The 26,332-nt window shown below is 32.4% G+C and overlaps 1 protein-coding gene and 1 long non-coding RNA gene across 3 annotated transcripts; both read right to left on the minus strand.

Moving 5' to 3' along the window:
- Positions 1–10,134: 10,134 nt before the first annotated feature.
- Positions 10,135–10,665, minus strand: LOC114317609 (uncharacterized). Its single transcript, XR_014356802.1, has 4 exons — positions 10,620–10,665; positions 10,475–10,498; positions 10,316–10,393; positions 10,135–10,225 (listed from the first exon to the last, which is right to left on the minus strand). It is a non-coding gene; the product is annotated as an uncharacterized LOC114317609 (long non-coding RNA).
- Positions 10,666–21,543: 10,878 nt separating this feature from the next.
- Positions 21,544–24,644, minus strand: LOC114272628 (uncharacterized). Of its 2 annotated transcripts, XM_082909097.1 has the most exons (3): positions 23,595–24,644; positions 21,969–22,893; positions 21,544–21,845 (listed from the first exon to the last, which is right to left on the minus strand). In XM_082909097.1, the coding sequence occupies exons 1-3, from the start codon at positions 24,300–24,302 to the stop codon at positions 21,733–21,735; spliced, it is 1,746 nt and encodes a 581-aa protein (XP_082765223.1). In that variant the 5' UTR covers positions 24,303–24,644; the 3' UTR covers positions 21,544–21,732. The 2 variants fall into 2 exon arrangements, with proteins under 2 accessions (XP_082765223.1, XP_082765222.1); XM_082909096.1 differs by having other exon boundaries at positions 21,544–22,893.
- Positions 24,645–26,332: the final 1,688 nt, after the last annotated feature.

Genomic DNA, 26,332 nt, shown 5'->3' on the forward strand with positions numbered 1-26,332 from the left:
TCCTTCCATCGTGCCCTTTCTTCTAGCATAGTTCGCAAGTCGGACGATCTAGGCATCTCCGACTGCCTGGATGATGTCTGGTGCGTGCGCGAGGGTCGATAGGTGCTTCCCTCAGTATACGACCTCTCCGTCCTCGTTCTCGCAGACTTAGAGCAACGAGTCTTGGAGGTTCTGGATTGACTATCGCCTGTCCTAAGGCTTCTACTTTCTGCTTGTAATGGTGTGGTATGCCTACCATGGTCTTTTGAGTGGCAAGGGGGCGTCTTGCTTTTGCGCCCCTCTCCTGTCACCACTTCTTTTCCCTTCATTTGGCGCATCATAATCTCTATGTCCGCCGCCATCCGTCGTATCAACTCGTCTTGCTCCTTCACGCAGTCCTTCAGAACTTGAGGATCAATCCTCTGCCTTTGCCTGTCAGGACTTTGTGAACGAGAGTGACGGGGGCTGTTAGTCCGCCTTCTCCCCTTTGCATCCCTCCTGGGATTCTGTCGCTGTGGCTCCAAGTCCGCCATAGGAGGGACAGAAGGTAAGCCTTCACGCCTTGCACCTCCATCTGGTGTTTGTCCGTCGATGGCGGACTGCGGTAAATCTTCATTGTGCACCATTGCTTCTAAAGAGGTAAAGCTTGATCAAGAGGTTTCGTTTGTTCTATTTTTTCCCACAGACGGCGCCAATTGTACGGGAAAGAAATAAACCTTCTCGTATAATCCTGTTGATCAAGATTGCGCTCCTCCGTACGTCACCACTTTATTCCTTGAATACACAAACGTGAGCTAGCCGGCGGGTGTGTACCGGATACCTGTCAGATGCCTAAGTCAGCAAAATAGACAAATAGACAAAAAGCTCTGCGTATTCGAGAATCAAAGTTGTGTTTTACCTCTCCATAGGTGATGTTGTGAGCTTTTATAGGTTCCTCGTGGCATAATCCTAATAGGCCTCTTACTCCTCCATGTAGAGTCCTCCTAGGATTCATACTCCTGAAAGATAATGCTTATCCTTCAGCCCCCCCTCTCTGCTTAAACCAAGTGAGATGGTTTTACCATGGCCAGACTCCAACATAACAGAGGTAAGCATGGCTATGCTAAGCCGCAGACTAGACCGATATAACTCTACCTCGGTTCTTCCATTCACTGCTCCTACCACGGTTTTCCCAGCGTTGACCATAGTACTGCTTAGACCGTGCTAACCATTAGCTAGGTCCGATAGAGCTAGTAGCGCTATACCGTGACCGGACTAACTCTGTGTGTGGCATCTTGGCGACCGAGCTACCCGTAGTACTCTTCCGGACCGAGATAACAATAGGCTCTCTGTGGACCGGATTAACTTCAGGGCCGTTTGGAACCGGACTAACTTCAAGGCTCTGGGACTGGACTAATCTTCAAGGCCTCTTTTGGACTAGAGTAACTTCAAGCCTCTTTTGGACCGGAGTAACTTTGTGGCCTTTTTTACTCGGCCCTTTGTACTGTGGCCCATAGCGGCCCATTACCCAGCTCGGCCCAATTTATAAATATAAATTACCCTCTCAAATACAATAATAATCATAACACAAACACGGAAAATACATCCCTGTTTGGGAAGGGTTATTTGTGTTGAAATAGTTAATAAAGATAAAATAAATTAAAATAATTAATAAGACAAAATATTATATTTAATTTATAATTTTTTTTCTTCTCATAATCATCAAATTAATTACAAAAAAAGTTAATTATCTTTCTAAACACAAGTTTTTTAGTCAGGATAAAATAGTCAAAAAATTAACTAAAATAGTTAATATCTCAAACAAGGCCATCAATAAAACTAACGTAATGCGTGGGACCGGCAATGGGGAGAACCCCAGGACCCCAGTGGGCGGTCATTGGCCAGAATATTTTTTTTTCTCTCTCCAATCACTAACCCCCACGTTTATGTGGGGGTAGTGGGAGTGGGGGATAGTGGGGGTCTGTATCATGGTTGGAAACTAAAACTCATCTTGAGTATAATATGAGTTATATTTGAATAAATCTTAACCATATAATATCATTTCGAGAGCAGCTCCTTTCAAGATTACATCTTCTTCATATCTCTCAAGACTCCACTTTGTGAGTCTCACGAGACCCATAAGATTCGAACCATTCATCTCATAGGCCTTGAAGAGAAGAATACATATACGAAAAATTAATTTGATTAAATATCAATACATACACCAACTAATTATGTTTTGTTTTATGAAATGATTGATATATATGATCTCAAACTAAAAAGTCTGTTTTATAAAATATCTATATAATAAGTCACAAAGGTTTTTGAAAAATGTATCAAAATTTATGTGAGATACATTTTGATCCAATGACTGAGATTAATCCCAAGTATATATCAATGGTTTATATCAAAATGTATCAAAGGTTTCCCGCCCAACACATTTCTGTGTCTCCCCCATACCCTCTGTCTCCCCCATACCCTCTATCTACCTTCCCATTCCTACTCTCTGATGAGATGTGAAGCTTGGCTTGGTTATACCATTTTGGACAGACAAATACTGCTGCAGAGTTGAGAAGCAGATAGTGAGGTGTGTATTGAGAGAAGCAGATGCGAAATTGATTTGAGAAGGTTGGAGAGAAGCACATGTCAACATTTTAGCTCACAGACTGCACTCTTAACTGCTGGGTTGAATTCAAATTCAAAAGTTATTGAATTCATATATGCTGGGTTCTTAACTGCACAGTAATGTTTCGGGTTCCTTTCCTTTCCTCTCTTATATGCTGGGTCCGAATTGAATTCATATATGCTGGGTTCCTTCATATATGCACAGTTATGGGTTCAATAGAGTATTCTTATTATTTAGTGTTGAAAACATGACTTTATTTAGTATTCTCTCATTTTTATTCTCTCATTTTTGTTCTTCTTCTTGAATTTTTTTTTTCCTCAGCTTTTGCCTTCATCAGAGCTTCATGTGAAACAGGATCTTGAAACAGAGAACTCGGCTGCTCGGTAATGTGAAACAGGAACTTTGCTCGGTAATGTGAAACAAAATGACTACTCCAAAATTTCTTCTTATTACTGTAAATAATACTATAAATGTGATGATATCTTTTGATGTAATATGAGCTTCTATTCTCTCTTTTATTTATTTATTCTTTCCAAAATAAAAACCTAGGCTTAGGCGCCCATAGGATTGTTTGACAAAAAGGCATTATTCATTTCTATTCAACTTATTAAACCATCAAGTGCATCACTAATCACTGGAATGCTCAGTTGAAGAACTTTACATGCTCAATTTTGTTTTTCAAAAATAGATGCAATCGACCATGATTTAGTCACCCTTTTAATGAAAGAACATTTCATTTAGTGGGACACACATGTATGCAAGCTATAGAGAGAGACATCACTACGATATGCCTTTACACAAAAATTGTACCATTCAAACGTAGTATATTTGTTGTGTGATTCTAAAAAGAAAGGGACTATTTTTTTCATTTAATTTTTTTTTTTGAATATCTACAGTTCCTAATTAAAAGAAAAATTTGAAAGACTTGGATCAAAATGGATACCCTCGAGCTTTCACAGAAACAACAACTATGGATCAAAATGGATACCCTATCTATCGTCGTCGCAATAATGGTCAACTTCTTGCCCTCTCACAGTATGTACTTGACCATTATTGCGACGACAATAGATAGGGTATCCATTTTGATCCATAGTTGTTGTTTCTGTGAAAGCTCGAGGGTATCTCTTAGTGCATCTACCATTTTCCATACATGGTGCTTGCGGATTTCGAGCACCACATGGTCCATGTACCATACAACATTTGATAGTTTCAAATAGTATAGGATCATCTTTTAGGTCTGGAAATTCTGCACAAACCAATTTGTCTACTTGAGCACATGTCCGAATTTTGTCTGGACCCTTGAGAAATAAAAGTGCATGCATATGAGGGAGGCCTCGCTTTTGAAATTCAATTGTAAAAATATGTGCAACTTTATTTCCAAACACTTTATTTGTTTCTATCTCCTCCATCAAACATTTTCTCTTCAACTCAAAAACACGGGCAATTAAATCAGGACGATCAATAGGTTTTTGATATGGTAATAATGCTGAAGTAATTTCTGGCCAATTGGGATTTGCAGTCATGGTAAGAAAAATATCTGGGTGTTGGTTGTATCGAGTGATAGCCATTGAATCTTGAAAGATTTCAAACATATGTCTAGGACTACCAGTAAATGACGATGGCAAAACAAACCTTTGACCAATTTGTCCAGGTCGCACATAATCTGGATCCATATCTGACAACTCTTGGTAAAGCTCAGCCCGAAGTTTCCCTTGATTAAGCTTGTAGTATGTCAATCGATTTTGCTCAGTTGCAGCCCAAGCATCTACCAAAAACTCTTGAAATAGTTTCCCACCTCTCAAAATTGTTGAATACTCTATGGGTCGTTCAAACAAACGATAACTATAAAAATTCATTTGAGTAAGTCGATTAGTTGAAGGTCGATCATACTGAACATTCCACAATTTCAACTCAGGTTCCCATCCAAGCTCACCATATGGAAATAATAGAACATAATGTAATGGCAAGTATGTTGGGTGACATTCATTAATTTGCATCAACTCATTATTTCCTCGGAAATGTAAAATAATATCTCTCATTCCGTTTACCTCTGTTCCATCACCTAGTATTACAATTGCAATCTCATCTGTAGTTAGTAGGTTATACCGACGTCGATCAGTTGTTGAACTGTAATGAAGATGAGCAGGTAGATTGTGTCCTGCCGAGTCTAATTGATGTAAAATGGAATGAGCCTGGCGATATTTATCTACAAATGCATTAACTTGCAACAAACTATCCTGAATAGTTTTGAGAACATCCCTTCTCAAGTTAGGATTTCTACGATTACGAATTTCTAAAGCTGAATAAGGGTCATAAATATATAGCTGAGCATAACTTGCATCCTGCCCTGGTTGTGGTTGTAGTGATCCTGTTCGATGTCGCAATTCCCCATGAATTGTGAATGATGTAGGGCCCCTTCCACTGAGTACTCTAGGATCCAATGTAGCACCAAGACTCGTAAAAGCATTGGCTGCATTGTACACTCGAGTATAACTTCAAAAGGATTTTGATTGATCATTATTCCCATCATACAATGCCTGAAGTGGTGGAGGGGTGTAATAAGTAAAGGTAGCCTAATCTTCCCTTCCAAACAGCAAGTTCCGAATAAGGGACACTTTATAGATGATTTTGTCAATTTTTCATCTATCCAATGTAAGGCTGAACAATAAGGACATAATACATCCATCTTGCCAAGATAATGGCGGCAAGAATCTTTGTGTGCCCGGGCGCCAATTGATATACTCGTAGGCAGATCTTCTAATTCATCATCAATACATACAAATCGATTTATAGGAGTAGACCTACAAATATTTGTGTATAAATAAAATTCTGTAAAACAAAACGGTATGAGTAGAAGTATGTATTTCAAGATTAGACATAGTAGTTTACCGATTCCTTTGTGAATTTGAAGATGTGCTTGGCATAGAAAGCAAACATGTAGAATGATAGGTAACCATTGTTCGTTTTTGTGCCGACTGAGAATCTTCAGTTATTGTTTCCCACTCCAAGTGAGTGCGATCATGACGAATTGGTGTTAAAGAACGTTGTCTTATTTGAACACATTTTTCTAATCCCTCTTGCTCTCGTTGCAAGCATTGAAATTCAATTTTTTCACGCTCTCGCCGTGCCCGTTGGGCCAATGCAGCTTTTGATATTACATTATCATTTTGTGCCCAAAAAGAAAATATTTTATCATTGAAGAAAAATATGTGAATATTTTGTGCTTAAAATGAAACTATCTTCTTATTTCTTCCCTTTCTCTTAATTTTGTTTTATATTTTATTTGTTTTATACTTTTAATAGTGTTATCTTTATTTCTTTATTTCTTATTTCTTCCCTTTCTATCTTCTTATTTCTTCCCTTTCCCTTTCCCTTTCTTTGTTTTCTATTTTATATATTAAATAAGAATTAAAAACCTATCTTATTTAGTTTCTCCTTTCTTTATATATTTTTTCTTTATTTCTTCGTTTCTTTTTTCCCATTCTCTTTATATAAGTAGCAACTTATGGATGGTACATTATTGTCACGACCCAAACCCGGCCCTATGGGTTTAGCACCGTAACCGGCCAGTAATCCGAGATTACCGAAGGCCTGCTTAACAGTAGTACAGTAAAACAGAGTTCAGGGCCCGGCGGAAGCCAATACAGTAAATAAATAATGTCCATTGAGTTGTGACAGCCTGTATGCCAAAAAGATTTTTCATGCATTCATACATACAAACAATACAGTCTATACAAATTTTACAGTCACACAGTACAGGGACCTATTCCCTTGATAACAGTACAGTTAGTAGCTGACAGTCTATACAGTAATCCAAACAGTGTGGAGACAGACGGGAAAAAAAAAAACAAAACACCCCCAAGCCATAGCATGGCAACTCAGAACCTCGCAGTGAGGCACAAAGGCTGGCTTGACAAAACTGGAGTCTAACCCACGCTCCTAGCTCCGATCTGGTGGCTGAGCACCTACATATATATATATATATATATATATAAATAGTGAGCTAAAGCCCAGTGAATGACATAATGCGTAAAGAGGTTAAGAATGAAATGTCCTTACAGTAATGAAAGCAGTTCATTAAACAATACTTCAGTCTTTCAGTCAGAACAGTTATTCAGTCATATATGGTACATCCATTAGCATCGCAGTAAACAGTAGGTCTTAAAGACTGAACAGTAATGATGGCCATCAATCAGTAAACAGTAGTGGTTCCGCGAGGGAACCGACAGAGATCTCTGTAACAGTAGCAGTAACAGTATACAACAGTTGCTAAGGATGCCACAATACATTTCAGAATATAGGACATACATTCAAACAATTAACAATAATTACTTCAGAAAACAGTTTCGTTAAACAGTCAGAAAACATTCTCAGTTGAACATATCTTTACACAATTGTTACTCACAGAGTTTGGGCTACAGTATGCTAGAGCATGTCTCCCCAGTCGCCAACCCTACACAGTTCACAGGTTGAACACACACTAAGCTACACAGTTGGGAAATATCATAACTTAATCCCTAATTTTCCTTGGTGTGTTCTATATCTATATCCTCATTAAGATGCCTTAAACTAGACCTAAGAATGCCTAGGATGGGATAAGGATGCAAAAATGCACTTTTAAAAGCATTTTCAGAAGTTTTAGAAAAATAGAGTCCCGCTCGAGCACAGGTTTACCCGCTCGAGCGTACAGGCAAACAAAGGTCCCCGCTCGAGCGTCCATTATACTGCTCGAGCGGACCAAAAAGTACTGGATAGGGGAAATCCCCGTTCGACGCCCGCTCGAGCGTGTCACCCAGTCCTCCGCTCGAGCGCCTAATACTCAACTCGAGCGGACTGTTCTACAGTGCAAGATGCTGGAAGCTCGATTTTCCCGCTCGAGCGTCACTTCCCCCGCTCGAGCGGACGACTGAAATCTGGAAATCCCAGATTCGAGCTCCAGGTTCAAAACCAAGCTTAGATGCATAAAATTCGATCCCCTTGGGCCAATTTTCTAGAAAACTCTTTTAAACACATAGAATAACATGTTTCAAAACTCAATTTAGGAAATCAAAGCCCAAGGGTGTTTAATTCAAACCCAATTTCCAACCATTCTTCAAGAACAACATTCAAACATGTCATGCATGAGTTTTAAACCAAGTTAAAGCTCCAAAGCTTGTTCAAATGAGCTCATTTCTTTTCAAAACCAGATGAAAACATGGTCTATAACAACAATATGAGCATGCATGTACTAATGTCCATGTAATCAACCTCAAAATGCAACAATACTAACATGCATGCATGAATTATGCTCTATTTCAACATGCTAGAACTAATTCATGGCTCAACTTTCAATTTTGACATAAACCATGCAAGAATCAAGCTCAAATACATCAATAAAGGTTGAATTCTCTTACCTAAGTCTTGTATTTAGGATAGGGAAGCTCAATTGTACAAAACTCCTTCAATTCTTCAAGATCTCAAGCTAAATCAACAAGAACAATTCTCTCTCTCTCTAACTCTCTTCTTTGGTCGGTTGAGGCAACACAAAGGCTGATGAAATGTTGTTTTAATCAAATGCATTAAGTGTAATAAGGCTCAAAAGGTTTGAGGTAGTGGGCCACTACAAGGCTAGCTTGGTAAATAAGTCCAACTTGGCCAATTAGCTTATTTTAATCTAATTTAATCATACCAAATCATTTTTTCAATGAATATACCATAAAATTACATAAATTATGTTGATCATAAAACACCAATCAATTTTGGATTCGGCCGCCGATAAGGCCTTCAACTTACAGTCTAAACATATAAGCATGAACAGATAATCATACAGTCAAACAGATAGAATGCAATTTAACTAACATATACTCAATCAATTCGGTTTCCAATTTCAGTCAGCCAGTTCCGTAGTTTATTCAGTTCAATCATCAGTCATAATCAGTCTCGATTAACAGTAATTAGCAGTTAATCAGTCATTAATCAGTAAACAGTATGAGAGTTGTTACAATTATAAATGCACATGTATCCATGCAAAATAAGAATAAATAAAATTGAAAAACACATACAAATAATAGCAAGTTACAGGAAAACACATTACAATCATTCTACAAAAACAACATAAAACAATAAATTCATTTTACACACTCATATATTTTAACTATTCAAAATTTTGATTAGTTTTGCATCATATTTTTAAAAAAGAATATATACCACTTGACATGCATTTGTCATTCTCTTGCCGGAAGGAGCCATCTTTTCTTTTCCTTTAGACATTGGATTGACCTTTTCTTTATCTTTTGCCTAACAAATATAAATAAAATATTGAAAAGATTAAAAAAATCTTATATAATCTTATATAAATAAAATACATACAATGTTTGACTTGATTTTGTACTTACCGCACGAACACAGATAACATTAAGGTCGTGGTCATCACGGATGACCACACCAACATTTCTACATGGAGTTGTAGGAGGAGGCCTACAGAAATAGATTGTGAACAAATTAAAATCTATATAATAAAGTGGTAATAGTAAGAGTAAAAAATTCAAGATTGTCTTGGGTAAAAAATTCTTTTTCTTTTTACCAATTTGGTGTTAAAGAAGGTTGTCTTGGGTTAATACATTCCTTCGATTTTTCTCTTTCTCATCATAGGCGTTGTCCTAATTGGTTTGCAGAACATGGCTTTTGATTTTTTTCACATTCTCGCCGTGCACGTTGGGCCAATGCAGCTTTTGATAACACATTATCATTGTGTACCTAAAATGAGAATATTATATAAGAATGTGCATAAAATGTGAAGATTAACTAACTTGCTTCCCTTTCATCATGTATTTTTTCTTCCTTTTAACTAACTTTTCCTCTTCACTCGGTTAAGTTGTTAGTCATATAAGAACCAATGCATGTATTTATAAAATTTAAAAAGGAAGGGAAAAATAATTTGAAAACACAAAATAGCAAACTCACTATGCACGCACTTATTGGTTTTAAGACACTACCCATCTCTTTACAAAATATACGTTGAAAAGGTAAATATTAAATCATTGGGTACATAAAATGTGAATATTAGCGTGTAATGTGTTGTACTTTCCTTTTCTCTCTTCTTGTTGTTTCTGTTATATTAAAATGCATTTTTGTCTTTTTCTTCTTTCCTTAAGAACTTCTTATAAGAAAAATAAAAATAAAAATAAATTATATTATGTAGTTTCCTTTTCATCACATAATTGTTCTTTCTTCTTATTTTCCTTTTTCGTTTTCTTCTAATTTATTTTTATTATGCTACATTGTAGATGCAACATATTGTACAAATGCAACATATTTTTATCATATAAATAGACAAACATATTAAAAATTCAAATTAATGTTCATACAAATGCATTAGCATGTTGTACAAATGCTTACTTTAACATGCTTCAGAAAAACATTTCACATTCAATAAACAGAATTGAATAAATTTTTGAAAAAGAAACTTTTGAAAAATGTACATAAAAGATAGTATATGACACTACGCAATTCCTAAAAAAATTTATATAATATTCGAAAAAAAAACTTTTAAAAATTGTTGAGAAACCATACCATGGGATGTGCATTTTCCTTTCCTTTGCCATAAGGAATAGCTTTTTTTGTTTTCTTTGATATTGCCTTGTCTTTTTCCTTTGCCTTTGCCTATAAAAAAATAAGTAGAATATATTTATAAATTATTTTTAAAATGATAAGAAAATACATGTCCAATGTTCAAGCGACTTTTAGGCTTACCTCATGAATGCAAATAGTATTAAGGTCACGCTCATCGCGAATAACAACATTAACATTTCTTTCTTGAAGAAATCGAACCTATACATACAAAAATTTTAGAGTGATAAATAAAACTTTATACACATAAATAAGAAAATTAATAAAGGGTGGTGATATTACGGTTCGGTGTAAGTCCCCATCCACCTATAAAGTATGAGGTAAAAAAATAATTAGAATAGTGATATTGTCCATAACTGTTGTACTTAAATTTATAAGAGAGGTATTTAAATTTATATGAAGAGAAAAAAGAAGAAAAAAAACTTACTTGACCAAAAATAGTGATATTGTTCATAACTGTTGTACTTCAACCTAAAAATGTTTGGTTATATAATTTTAGACACAAAGAAACAAAAAAATTAGCAATAATAAAAGTTAACATGGATTTCATTGGCAATGAAATGTTATTTCCAAATATGTTGCTACCAAATCGAATAATAAAATTCAAAATTTTATTTAAATAAATAACTACCATGAATAGAAAATACTTAACGGGTTACAATCAAGAGGAAAAGAAATAAATAAAAATATAAACTTCTAAGAAAAAGAAAAAGGTCAACAGATACCAGAGGCACGTGCCTTCTCTGTTTAGAATGGTACATTTTTTTTTTAAATTTTTTATAACAAAATGTTAAATACATTTTTTGGGGTTAAGTTAAATACTCAGTGAATTTGATTCAAAACAAAACGGATTATGTTAAATACTTGCGTTAAATTAAATACTTGTAAGTTTAATACATTTTTTTTTTTTCATGAAGACAACTAAAGTAACACGCACACACATAAGGATTGACCAGAATTTTTGAAATACAACATAGAATATTATATTCCCTTAAAAAGGTGCAAAAAAATAAAAATAAATAAACTCTCTTGCCATATTACACATAAATGTTAAAATGCCAAGTCTTTCAAACTTTCTTTTAATTAGGAACTCTAGATATTCACAAAATAATTAAATGAAAAATATTTATCATCTGTACATTAGAATCACACAGCAAATAAATATTATATTTGAATGGTACAACTAAATAAATATATTACACAGTAAATAAAATGTTAAATAAATTTTTCTGAGTGTCAGTTTAATTTTTTTGTTGCGGGAAGATCAACTAAATAAATCACCCTTACTTTCTTTTTAAATAGCTCCAAACAAACAATTCCTTTCCTCTCTCTCCCTCTCTCTCTCTCTCTCTACATTCTTTGCGAAACCCATAATCAAACTCACATTTTCTGAATCAAACCAGCATTTAGAATAGATGTTTTTTAACAGTTACATTAAAATGATAAATTAAAACTGGAGCACAATAAAATTGTCTAAATTTGAACCTTTCTCTTTGTTAACTGACTTCAATTTTATAAAGATGAAATTAAAACCAAAATCACACAACAAATATATTACATTTGAATGGTACAACTAAATAAATATATTACACAGCAAATAAAATGTTAAATAATTTTTTTTGAGTGTGAGTTTAATTTTGTGTTGCAGGAAGATCAACTAAATAAATCACCCTTAATTTCTTTTTAAATAGCTCCAAACAAATAGTTCCTTCCCTATCAAACTAATTTGTACAATACAAAGCACTAATCACAAACCAAGTCCCAAATAACCTATCTCTATATATCTCTCTCTCTCTCTCTCTCCCTACATTCTTTGAGAAACCCATAATCAAACTCACATTTTTTGAGTCAACCCAGCATTTAGAATAGACGTTTTTTAACAATCACATTAAAATGATAAATTAAAACTCGAGCACAATAATTGTCCGAATTTGAACTTTTCTCTTTCTTAACCAACTTCAATTTTATAGAGATGAAATTAAAACCAAAATTAAAACCTATTATAATCATAAATATTTTGAAGTTCACCATTTATGACTTGGAAAGTCCAAACATAAATATATGCAAAAAAAAAAAAAAAATCACCACATAAGAAAGCCATTTTATAAGCAATAATGAATAATTATTTTATCAAGCAACTAAAGTAATACACACATATGCATTGACCAAAATTTTTGAAATGCAACATAGAATATTATACTCCCTTAAAAATGTGGGGAAAAAAAGGAACATAAATCTCTTGCCATATTACACATAAATGTTAAAATGCCAAGTCTTTCAAAAAAAAATTAAATGAAAAAAAAAGTCACTTTCTTTTTAGAATCACACAACAAATATACTACATTTGAATGGTACAATTTTTTTTTTTATAACAAAATGTTAAATACATTTTTTTGGGTTAAGTTAAATACTTGGTGAAGTTAAATACTTGTTGGATATCTATAACGGATTATGTTAAATACTTGTGTTAAGTTAAATACTTGTAAGTTTAATACATTTTTTTTTCATGAAGACAACTAAAGTAATACACACATATGTACATTGACCAGAATTTTTTGAAATACAACATAGAATACTATACTCCCTTAAAAAGGTGCAAAAAAAAAAAAAAAAAAAAAACATAAACTCTCTTGCCATATTACACATAAGTGTTAAAATGCCAAGTGTTTCAAATTTTTCTTTCAATTAGGAACTCTAGATATTCAAAAAAATGAAAAAATTGAAAAAAAACAGTCCATTTCTTTTTAGAATCACACAACAAATATATTACATTTGAATGGTATAATTTTTTTTTTTATAATAAAATGTTGAATACATTTTTGTGGGTTAAGTTAAATACTTGGTAAATTTGATTCAAAGCAAAACGGATTATGTTAAATACTTGGGTTAAGTTAAATACTTGTTAGTTTAATACATTTTTTTTCATAAAGACAACTAAAGTAATATACACATATATACATTCACCAGATTTTTTTGAAATACAACATAGAATACTATAATCCTTTAAAAAGGTGCCAAAAAAAGAAAAAAGAAAACATAAACTCTCTTGCCATATTACACATAAATGTTAAAATGCCAAGTCTTTGAAATTTTTCTTTTAATTAGGAACTCTAGATATTAAAATAAAAATTATAAAAAATATTTATCATCTGTACAACACAGAGAACTAAAATATTTATAAAAAAATATTCAAAAAAAATTGATAAAAATATTTATCATCTGTACAAAAAAAAAAAAAAAAACATAAACTCTCTTGCCATATTACACATAAATGTTAAAATGCCAAGCCTTTCAAATTTTTCTTTTAATTAGGAACTGTAGATATTCAAAAAAAAAAATTAAATGAAAAAAATAGTCCTTTTCTTTTTAGAATCACACAACAAATATACTACGTTTGAATGGTACAATTTTTGTGTAAAGGCATATCATAGTGATGTCTCTCTCTATATCTTGCATACATGTGTGACCCACTAAATGAAATGTTCTTTCATTAAAAGGGTGACTAAATCATGGTCGATTGCATCTATTTTTGAAAAACAAAATTGAGCATGCAAAGTTCTTCAACTGAGCATTCCAGTGATTAGTGATGCGCTTGATGGTTTAGTAAGTTGAATAGAAATGAATAATGCCTTTTTGTCAAACAATCCTATGGGCGCCTAAGCCTAGGTTTTTATTTTGGAAAGAATAAATAAATAAAAGAGAGAATAGAAGCTCATATTACATCAAAAGATATCATCACATAACTACGATGAAGCAACCCGACTATGCCTCACTAAGTAAAGGAGTCAGGACAACCAAACCATGATGGTTATGATTAGTAAATTACTTAACTTACTCTCTCTCTCTCTCTCTCTCTCTCTGTTCATCAAATTTGAGTGAAAATTTGATTAAAAGCTTGATCTGATATGAATACTCCAATCAAAATTGACAGAAATTTGGTTCACATAATGTTTTTTAAAATTCTTTGATGAAATTTAGTTCAAATAATTTCTGCTTCATAGTTCAAATAATTGGCAATAATTGACAGACCAACTATTATACACAGTTGACAATAAACACAATGTGTATAACCTTTTTTTTTTTTTTTTGAACAGCAAACCAATTTCTGCTTAATGTTTTTTTCATTAAAAAAATTGACAATAATTCTGATTAAAAATTGATAGAAATTTGGTGATGAGAGACATATTTCCTCAATGTTTAATAGTTATGAGAGAAATTTGGTTTACAATAATTCTGCTCAATGTTTAATCAAAATTGACAGAAGGCACGATGTAAATATATTAAATTTTTTTTTTCTTAAATAACTTGTAACATTTTTGCTTGTATTACATGCTCTACAAAACTCAAATAAATAACAACTCTCCCTAATGTTAATGCAAATTAAGAAATAAACATATAAAGTTTTTAATGTTCACCAATATTGCAAATCAAAATATAAGAGCAAGTAAAAAAAAAAATTATAAACACTGACAGAAACTAAAGTTATTGTATACTAAATCTATAATAAAAAGAAAAAAAATACACCTGATATTTTCTTAGTTGATGATTAAGTAAACAAACAAACCAAATTTTTTAAAATTGAATTTACGCACAATTTGTATATACAGAATCTTTTTATATAATACACCTAATATTAAAAAATCCAAGGCACTCAAATTCACAGATTCACATGATTTGTCAAGATCATCTATTTTTTTAAGAGCATTGAATTTCATTTTAAATAACAAACATACAAAAATCAAAGCACTTAGTAAAATATATCATCAAGTTTCTTTTGAATATGATATCTCAAACCAATAATTTTGAGTCATAAAAAAATCATCTCTAAAGCCAAAAGGGGGCTTGGATTCTCCACAACACCTTTTTTTTTTTTTTTTTTTTTTTTCTTTCTTTCTTTTTGGAGTGTTGAACACATTCAAGAGGCTGAACTAAACCAAGCAAAAGGTCAAACCACTGAAGTATGCTCTCTCGTGCTGCACCACTTCATTAATTTCCTACCTAATTTTATATACAATTTTTTAATTTTTTTTGTGTAATAAATATAGATATATGAGTGGCATGGTTGTCACAATAGTTTCATTCAATTTTATTGTTGTGGGATCTCTTGTGTCCAGCATTGCAGTGGTGATTTAAAGGGGTAGGAAACTTTTGTACTTATTTAGGATATCAAGTTAAAAAGAATCCCATATAGTGTATATATATATATTAGAAGTGATAACATATTCAATATGTGTATATATAGGTATTTTGTTTTAGAAAATAAAATAGCAAATTACCCATATAACTTAAAATATAAAACTTAGGGCATAATTTTAAAAAATAAATTTAGGGCATAACTTAGGGCATAACTTAAAAAAAAATTAAAAAATCAAAAGTTAATATATTTTCCAAAAAAAGAAATAATAATAATAAATTTAGGGCAAAATTACCCATATAACTAATTTAAAAAATGTCTTCAAATATCAAGTAGTTCAATAATTAGAAAAATGTCTTCAAAAATGTCTTCAATAATATCAAGTAGTTCAATAACATGTCTTCAAATATGTGTCAATAACCTTTTTTGAAACCAATTTTCTAGCGTATAACACCAAACCAATTTTCTGAACCAAAATTTATGATTTTGGTGATAAACAGTTGACAGTAAACACATTGAGCAGAATGTGGTGATTTTGGTAGTCCTTTGCAACTACTCTTTGGTGATAAGAAATTCTGCTTTGAAAACACATTGAGCAGAATTCTTTGAAAATAGTGAACAATTAAAATTCTTCTCAGTAAACACATTGAGCATAATTCTTTGAAAACATAGTTGACACAATATCAAAGCAAAGCAATAACAGAAGCTGCAGCCAAACGTTACCAAAGCAATAAACTAACCGAGCAGTCGAGCTTTTTATTTTTTCTAGCTCCAAGTTCCTAATTAACTAACCGAGCAGCCGAGCAAAGTTCTTGTTTCAAGTTGAAGTTCCTGATTTCAATTAAAAAATAAGTGATATTGTTGGGTGCAAGGGGATACATGGAGCCATGTGAAACTAAGTGAATGGCATTAAATAAAATAAATGAACATTCATACTTAAAATAACATACATTTTTACTCATTAAAAATATATTATAAGAATTTAATATATTTCTACCATAAGTATATTTTACTGAGTAGTCATTAAGTATAAATATTTTACTGAGTAGTCATTGGGTGCAAGGGGAACTTCACTCTGGATGATATATGCTGGTAGTCATTAAGTATAAATATTTTACATTGATGATATATGCTGGTAATGTGAATATTTTACATTGATGATAAGAAAATATATGTGAATATTTTCTTAATCATCAACTAAGAAAATATATGCTGGTATAAATATTTTCTTAATCATATTTTCTTAAAATGCTATTCTTAATCATTAAGTATAAATATCATCCAGAGTGAATTTAATATATTTTACTGAGTAGACTCAATATAACTCATAAATATAACTAAGCATAAATTTAATATATTTAATGACTCATATATCATCTAGACTCAATAATAACGCATCATTTTTTTTAACATGCAATAACATAGTATACATAGTATATTTAATGACTCATATATCATCTAGACTCATCATCATTTTTTGAAGCCAAGCTTCTCATTAGCTGGGTTCAGTTCGGTCATGTAAGTCTAGAAAATATTATACAAAAAAGACAGAGGGTATATATATTCAAAACCAGCACAATCTACACCACATAAAATTGATATATTTATGTGACTCAACTGAACCCAAATAACATATTCGACACCAGCATAATCTACACTCTCAAATTGAGTCATATTTATAAAATTGATGTTATTAAGCAGTTGAGTCACATAAATATATATTTCAAAACCATCACAATCTACACCACATGGAAATAAGAAGAAATCATCAAAATCACTAAAACATTTACAGTAGTATTTACAGTAATAAGAAGAAAATTTGGAGTAGTCATTTTGTTTCACATTACCGAGCAGCCGAGTTCTCTGTTTCAAGATCCTGTTTCACATGAAGCTCTGATGAAGGCAAAAGCTGAGGGAAAAAAAAAATCAAGAAGAAGAACAAAAATGAGAGAATAAAAATGAGAGAATACTAAATAAAGTCATGTTTTCAACACTAAATAATAAGAATACTCTATTGAACCCATAACTGTGCATATATGAAGGAACCCAGCATATATGAATTCAATTCGGACCCAGCATATAAGAGAGGAAAGGAAAGGAACCCGAAACATAACTGTGCAGTTAAGAACCCAGCATATATGAATTCAATAACTTTTGAATTTGAATTCAACCCAGCAGTTAAAAGTGCAGTCTGTGAGTTAAAATGTTGACATGTGCTTCTCTCCAACCTTCTCAAATCAATTTTGCATCTGCTTCTCTCAATACACACCTCACTATCTGCTTCTCAACTCTGCAGCAGTATTTGTCTGTCCAAAATGGTATAGCCAAGCCAAGCTTCACATCTCATCAGAGAGTAGGAATGGGAAGGTAGATAGAGGGTATGGGAAGAAGACAGAGGGTATGGGGGAGGCAGAGGGTATGGGGGAGACACAGAAATGTGTTGGGTGGGAAACCTTTGATACATTTTGATATAAACCATTGATCTAAACCATTGATATATACTTGGGATTAATCTCAGCCATTGGATCAAAATGTATCTTACATACATTTTGATACATTTTTCAAAAACCTTTGTGACTTATTATATAGATTTTTTCCTACAAATTAATTTTTACAATTTTTTAATACACATTTTTTCGCAAAAAGTCAAAAAGTTAACCCAAACATTCATATTTTTTTTCTCAATTTTTTAGTCTAAAAAGACAAAAAGTGCACTTATTTAGGACACCTCAAACAATCCCTAAATAATCTTGAAACGCCATTGTTCTATGGAGTCTTTTGAAAAGCTGGTAAAAAGTCAGTTTATAATTTTTTATTCATTTTGGATCACATCACTTCTCACATAACTTACTCACAAAATGATAAAATAAACTAAAAAAAATCAAAAAAATTAATTTTTTATCAATTTTCCAAAACATTCCTCTATATACCTGTTATTGTCAACCAAAATGAAATACAAAAGTTAGAATAAATAGAATTGATCTATGCTCACGCCCAATTGATCAAGATCAATCAAGCCAACACCACCTATTAAATCAGAGCACCATGCAACCTAAACTTTTCATGATCCACTCAATTGATGTGAGAAGCTTGATTTTATTTTTATTTTTTTATACTCGCCGGTCATATCCTTGTTTTATTATTATTATTATTATTATTAATTGTGAAAGATAATCACTACTTCCAAAATAGTTGATACTCAACTAGCAATTAACTGCTACATAGTAGAATTGGTCCCCATTCATTTAAAACATCACAAAAACTGCATATAATCGAAACCGCTCAAAGACTTCTGTCTAATAACCTATCCAAGAAAATATAATTATCTATTGAGACTAATGCTCAAAGAGGTACAATTTTTTTTTCTTCAAAATGTCCTTAACTGAATCCATAGAAAATTAATGTTGAAAAATATGGTACTTGAATGATTTGATATTTTGGAGAGAGAGTTTAGAATTTTTTTTAGTTTGTTTGGTAGTATATTTTAAAAATAATTTTGGAGTTTGAGAGTTTGGAATGATTTAATATTTTATTATAGTTGAAAAATGTGTGCGAGAGAAAAAGTGATTGAGAAGAAAAGATGAGAGAGAAAAAAGTGATTGATGTGTAGGAAAGAAAAAATGATTATGATTTTTTTAAAAAAAAAAAATTATATTTTGAAATACAAACCAAATAAGTTCCAAATGTTTAGGTGGAAAATTTTGATTAGCTCGGATGGTATTTTTATGGGTTTCTTATTCAAACCCAAACCTGAAAAAGATGTGTGTTTGACAATTCATAGCATATATAAAATTTGATTTTAATGGTTTCTAAAACTAATGACATGATTGGTGTGAAAGTTTTACTTGGTCCAACCATGCTAAGGTCACCATGATGTGCTCTATGACATATATATATATATATGTCATATATATATATATATATATATGAAAAATGTTTGAGGGTCACAATTTTTGTGATTATAATGGCTCAAAACTGTCAAAACGACGTCGTTTTGACAGTTTTGAGCCATTGTGGCCACAAAAATTGTGGCCCTCCAGCATTGTTGATATATATATATATATATATGCATGACAGCTACAAACATTGAGATTTTGGGTGTGTTTAGTTTGTATTTATAGAGTAATTTTTGAGATAAAAAGTACAAAAATTTGTTTGATTTGTCTTTTTTTAAAAATGATTTTGGAAAATTATTTTAGAGAGAGTTTTTAAAAAAAATGATTGATTTGATATGTATGAGAGAGAGTTTGATTTTGAAAAGTAGGTAACCAAACAAAATTTTAGGACTTGTTTGGTTTGTATTTGAGAAACATGTTTTGAGATAAAAAGTACGAAAATTTATTTGGTTTGATTTTTTTTCAAAAGATGTTTTGAAAAATTATATTGAGAGAGAGAGTTTTGGAAAAAATGATTGATTTGATGTGTATGAGAGAGAGATTTGTTTAGAAAACTTGTAAACCAAACAAGTTTTGGAAAAAAAATTTGGAAAATTTTGTTTGGTTTGATTACTTTTAAAAACTTATTTGTAGAGAATTTTTCCCAAAATTTTTTGAGAAACACAAACCAAACAAGGCCTTAAATTTTTTTTTTGAAAAAAATTTGTTTAGTTTGATTACTCTTGAAAATTTATTTGTAGAGAATTTTTTAAAAAACAAACCAAACATATGGTTTAAAAATTATAAATAAATAAAAATAAGTTAGTTTAGAGATTTTATGACCGGTTCCGTGTTTTTAAAAATAGGTGTGTAACTATATTTTTGAGCTTAAATCAAACATAGCGTTCAAATCAGGACTGAAATTACATTTCTAGAGTTTCACCAAATACAACCTTAGGTTTTTTTTTTCTTACTATTTTTTTAAAGAAAAGAAATAAGAAGGGTAAATTATAAATACACCCCTTGAGATTTGCTTAAAATATGAATTGCTTCTTGTGGTTTGAAAAATTACAAATACCTTCCTGTCAGAATTTTTTATTTAATTTCTAACTGATCACCTATACAATAATAAAATTATCTGAATTATTAATTGAAATAAAATTTTAACATTATTAAAAATGTTAATTAACTTGATGATTTATTAATAAAATGACCTATTTGTTATGAAATTAGAAACATTTGGGGACATAATGTAATTTCTAAAATTACAAGAAATAATTTATAATTTAAGTAAATTTCAGGATGTGTTTGTAATTTACCCAAATAAAAAACTACTATAGAGGCAGGGAGGAATTGTACCGTTTAAAGGTTATAGTAGGTAGGGACATAGAAATATATGTGCCATTTTCCAAGACAATGCTAATGAGGTTACACAAAATTTAAGTTCAATGTTTTGAAATACAGAAGAGAAGGACTTGTACAGAAGTTTCTTTCTGGCATATATTGTTATCTGTATAAGCAGCCGCATTGTATTTCTTATCTTCTTTTAGTACAGTCAAACTATGTTACACGGACTCTTTAAAATAGATCAAATACCCGTGTCGGATACCCGACACTCGGATAAGGATATGGGATATGTGTCGGATACTTTTCAACGGATACTTCTTATATAATTGTATATAACACAATTATTATATGTGCATATTATTGTATAATTGCTATAAATGTCATTTTGACACTGTAAGATATAGTACTATTTTATCTCACATATTAGATTAAAAATATAAAAATATGATTTTTTTTCCGAGTCCGCGTACTCTTAAATTTAAGATTTAATGAGTCTGACCTACAGATACATACCCGCACCAGTCACCTGTACCCGAGTCCATGTAACATAGTAGTCAAACTGGTGTGAGCAATGATATAGACAAGACTGCAGAACCACGTAAATTTGATTGTCAAGTTTTTCTTGTTTATGAATGATTCTTCTTGCTATTGATAGCTATTGTGTGAGTGGTTTACTCCATAACATGTATTGGCTTCCCGTGTGAAAGATCTTCCAGAGGGGTTAAATCCACATGTATTCCCGAGTCCTAGTTTTTTTGGAAATCTTGTCTATTTTTCTATGGTAGTTTGTCTTTTAGGCCCTAGTGAGTATTTTATATTGTCTGGGATGGCAACGGGTTGGGTTTTTTCGGGTTTTGTGTGCCGTTTCTTAATTGTAGACTCAATTAGTTTAGTGGTACAATTTCATACTTCACTCTTAGCCCTGACAGTTTTGACCTATCTCTATCAAAGCTCTCTCAACCTTTTCTATCAGAATCGGGTAAGATCAAATACAATTAGAAATAATTTTTGGAATTCATTAAAATATCAGTAAAATCTTGCAAAATATTACATCTCTCTTGTTTGAAAATGAATATTGAAATTCAGACGGGGAGTCAATAACTTACAGGTACATAATTAACAGACTATAAACAATCAACAGCCATATAGTAAAGAGAAAGTCTGGAAAGCAGCTATAAAACTCACTAACTTACAGAATTAGAGAGGTTACTTAGTCCTTCCTTCGGTGCTGATACGCCAAAACGAAGGTATTGGTTCATCAATCTCTTATCAGATATTTGATTTGAACAAGATGGCCCTGCAATATCACTCCGAACGTAGTCACATTTTTGTTTATCCGAGCATTCAGGTGAGGATATTGATGATTTAGGGAATGAACTAGAAAACAAAAGACATGGAATAGCAAGATCTGGCATAACACCCTGCACTAATATTCCTGAAGCAAATTTCTTCTTTGCGTTTGGACTAGGAAGGTTGCTTCTTAAAGAAACCGTTCGCTTGTTGTTAGGAAGGGATGCGAATTTTTGTCGGAGTGGGATTGGATTTTCATCTGAATTTCCATCTACCATTTTCTTGGGCATCTTGTTCTTTCTTTCTTTCATCCTGGGCCAATGGAGCAGGCGTTTCAAACGTTCTGCTGCGTAATTTATAGAAGCTAGTTTTTTGTAATTTGAATTTGATTCATTACAGTCTTCTATGGTTAAGTCACTGGTGTCTGATGCATTCTCAATCCCTGTGTACAAGAATATTTTTGAATCGAAGATTCTGAAAGAAGTTCCAGGACTCCCCATACTTCTCATCCTTAAGTGGGAAGCAATGGTTCTACTTGCTGTATAGTCCTGACCATAGGAGATTCCTCCAGCTGAAATTAATTGTCGAGTTAGTATGTCAGATGATGCAGAACGTGGATGCTTCCGGAGGAGATCAAGTGGGGTCATGCCATTTGAATCGCAATCGTTCACATCAATTGAATGGACACTCATTATTTGCTCGATTAAATCAGAATGAATGTTCCCAATGATGGCCAGATGAAGAGCAGTTCTACCATCATTGTTTTTGGCATTTATGATGTCTTCGGTGTCGAACAATTTTCCACATACTAACTGCTTCATGAGTTCAATTTGTCGATCCAATCTTCTGAAACTAGGAGTTTGAAAACCAGACACCGCCATATGTAGAAAAGTTTCTTCGTCTTTGTTTGTTATATAGATGGATGAGGGAGATGCAAGAATTAGAGCTTCAACCACGGCTAATTGGCCTCTGTAGGAAGCTATAAGCAATGCTGTGTTGCCAAACTTGTCCATGGAGTTGATGATATCGAAGGATGCTATAAGATCTTTCAGTACCTGAACAAATAACAAGGTTGGCTATGAAGTTCTAAAACCAAGCTACTGCAAACCATTGAAATTGTGATGTATTATTCTTCTTCCTCCAGTAGAATTACCAATGAGTAGCCTATCTGTTCCTTAATTTTTAGTGTACAATCTTACAAAATTGTGCAAGTCTATAGGTATCAATGCTATATGTACGTTGGCTGATCCTAGTACAACTACAGTTGCAAACAATTTGTGGCTCCTAGGATCGTTTCAAGAACCATTTCATATGAAGAATTCATGCATTTTCACAACTCCAACTCGACTAACAATTAGCACATATATGATGTCAAACAGAACACTTGGTAGATGCCATCGTGCAAAATAAAATTGTAGCTAGAAAGGCAAATCAACAGTTGGATATTTACTGTAATTGGCTTTTTCCAATACTACTACATGCAGTAGAGTAGACCAAAATCTTTTCACTCGGAAAACATGGAAGCGTAATCATAGCAAAATTTAAGAAAAGAAATAGATAAGAAAAAACTAAAATTGGATGAAAGATCATGACTTTTTATTTTCCATTCCTATCTACAATTTCATAGTGCCGGCTATTGGGTATACAATGCATACAACCAGCTGGCATAAATCATTGTAGGCTAAAACTTAGTGATTTGACCATCCAAACAAAAACTAAGAAATTGAAATTCGAAGCTAAATAGCAAGATCCTCACCTCAACCTGACCTCTGCTAGCTGCGACACGTAAGACAGTTGAACCCCGAGTATCTCTATAAGCTGAAACATCAAAGCAATCACCAAGAAGCACTTTCAAAATCTTCAAATTGCCTCCTCTTGCAGTAGCATGAATAGCTCTATTCACCATATCCCATTTATAATCACAAGGGATCTCCCCAATATGCTCCTCCAACTCTCCCCCATCGCCTGCCAAAAACCTCGGTGACGCTGCAAAATCAAAAAGAAGCTTGAAAACCTCACAATTCTTACTTCTGGCAGCAGCATAAAGTATATCAGTCACACCATACTCTCCTTTCCCAAAAACTAGTAGAGGGTTTTTTTCAAGCAGGTCTCGGGCAAAGCCCAAGTCTCCAGCTGAGACAGCAGTGTAGAGAAGCCAGCCACCGTGCCCAGCTCGGATGAGGGAATTTTTCCCTCTCTTGCTTTCACACTCGAAAAAGAGCTTCTGGGCAACCCGAGAACGACACTTGGCAACATCATCAAACTGTTCTTCGTCGTCCCAGACAGTCTCAAGGCGGTGAATTCGCCTGAGAGAGGTGAGTTTGATAAGGTGATTGGCGTCTAGGCGAATGAGCTCCCGGACCAAGTCATAGTGGCCATTAGCAGCTACCCAATCAAGTGGGGAAGCAAACCACCATTGGTCCCCAGTGTTTTCCCACCGGAGAGGAAAGTATGAAAGAGACATTGGCAATTGAAACTTGAGATCAGCCTAATACAATTATAAACACCACCACTGATGTTTTTGGCCAAGTTAATCCTAACCCTTTTCAGATACAATTCAACTCAATTACTTTGAATTGGTTCTGAATCCAAACCCTAAGGCAATATGGACAATTGCAACAAGAAAAGTACCCAGCTAAAATCCATGATTTGAGGCAATTAATTTAAGGGTAAAGCACACAAAAGCATTATTACTGACAGAAGTATAATCACAACCCTAATCAGTTCAGAAACAAGTTTTCCGAGGAAAAAAAGGAGGGACAAGAAAAATCAGGATTTGTGAGAATCTTAAGTAAAGAAAAAGAAGAAATACCTTTTTGGAGAGATTATGAACACCTTTAAAAGCTTGCGAAACAAAGAGAATCCACTAGTGATGATGCCAAGAACACAGAGAGGATTAGAGGAATAAGTAATAGTAGTATCATTCAAGTATATGATATGAGAGAGAGAGAGAGAGAGAGAGAGAGAGGTATGAAGCCATCATTAATCACAGGAAGCATGGGGAAGATGCCTTAGTACAAGGAAAAGTTAGAAATGAGTGGAAAATATGTTCGCAATGACAAAAGAAAATGTTATAAACTTTAAATTCTTTATCAAATAAATGAATATATGAATGTGTGGTCTACATTTTTGTGAGATTCATACCTTTTAATTATTTATTTACCAAAAAATTTGGTATCTCTAATATTAGTCGGGACAAAATTCAACTGTTCCAAAGAATATAACAAGACATAAAAGACAATGCAGGAGGAGGGTTTGCTTTTTGAGCTGTGAAAGTCCAGTTAAAGATGTAGAGATATCAAGAGCACATGCTAGAAGAGAGAGAAAGAGAGAGAGAGAGAGAGAGGTGGCAAAGCTGAACCAGAGGGAAGGGTTTTACTGCGTCGATGTTGGAGTAATTATAGGGGGCTAAAGATGAAGCCAGAGTGCCTTTAGATAATCCAATGGATTTGTTAGTTACGCTTTATTATTGTTAGTGACCCAATTAACATACGATGTTTAGAATTTGCCTGTTTGGTTTGAAAGAAAATAAAGGCCCGTTTGATTGAACTGTTAGAAAATAATTATAAGTTATAATTTAACAGATTATAATTTATAGTTATGAACATAAGTTATTAATCTGTTTGGTGCAGTTGTGGAATTATGAATTTAAGTAGCAGAGTAGTATTTGGTTGATATGCGGTAAAATAGCTTTTTACTATATAATTGTCATTTTTTTCAGTTTTAATTTAAAAAAATTATTTCATTAATAAAATTTAATATAATTAGTATTAATTAGTATCAATTAATATAAAAATTGATACATTTGATAAAAATGTAATAGAAGTATTATTGTAAAAAAAAAATTCCATTATAAATTAATTAGTATCAATTAATTACTTAATTAGTATTAATTAATAATAAAATTATTAATTAGTATCAATTAATGCTTAATTAGTCTCAATTAATACTAAAATTATTAATTAGTATCAATTAATATTAATAATTAATTTTTATTAGTATCAATTAATATTAATAATCAACAATTGTTATTAATTAGTATCAACTAATAATTAATTCATTACAAACATATACAATATTAGTTTATTTATAATTAATACCAATATAAAAATTGTTGATTTTTTCTTTTTCTTCATTTTTTTTTCTTATTTTCTTTCTTTTTGTTAATTTTGTTTAATTTATTAATTCATTACATATTATTTTATTAATTTATTAACCGCCGCCGATGGCTAGGATTTCAACGCCAGAGAACAACGTTGTTGCGATCGCGACGGCAACAAACAACGTAGATCAAGAGAGAAAGAGAGGGAGGGATGTGTGACAACCCCCATCTCTGATTAGCGTTAATTCATGATTAAGCATGATAAGTAATTGATTAAGATGAAATCCTAAATTGATTACATAAGTATGTTATTTTAATTGCATTCTTATCTATTCGATATGGGAAAATCTGTTCGTGTTTTGATTTTTTTTTTAATTTGCGAATTGAAAGCC

Source organism: Camellia sinensis, chromosome 15, assembly GCF_055761805.1.
Source record: "Camellia sinensis isolate YWXY chromosome 15, ASM5576180v1, whole genome shotgun sequence".
Classification (NCBI taxonomy): Eukaryota; Viridiplantae; Streptophyta; class Magnoliopsida; order Ericales; family Theaceae; genus Camellia; species Camellia sinensis.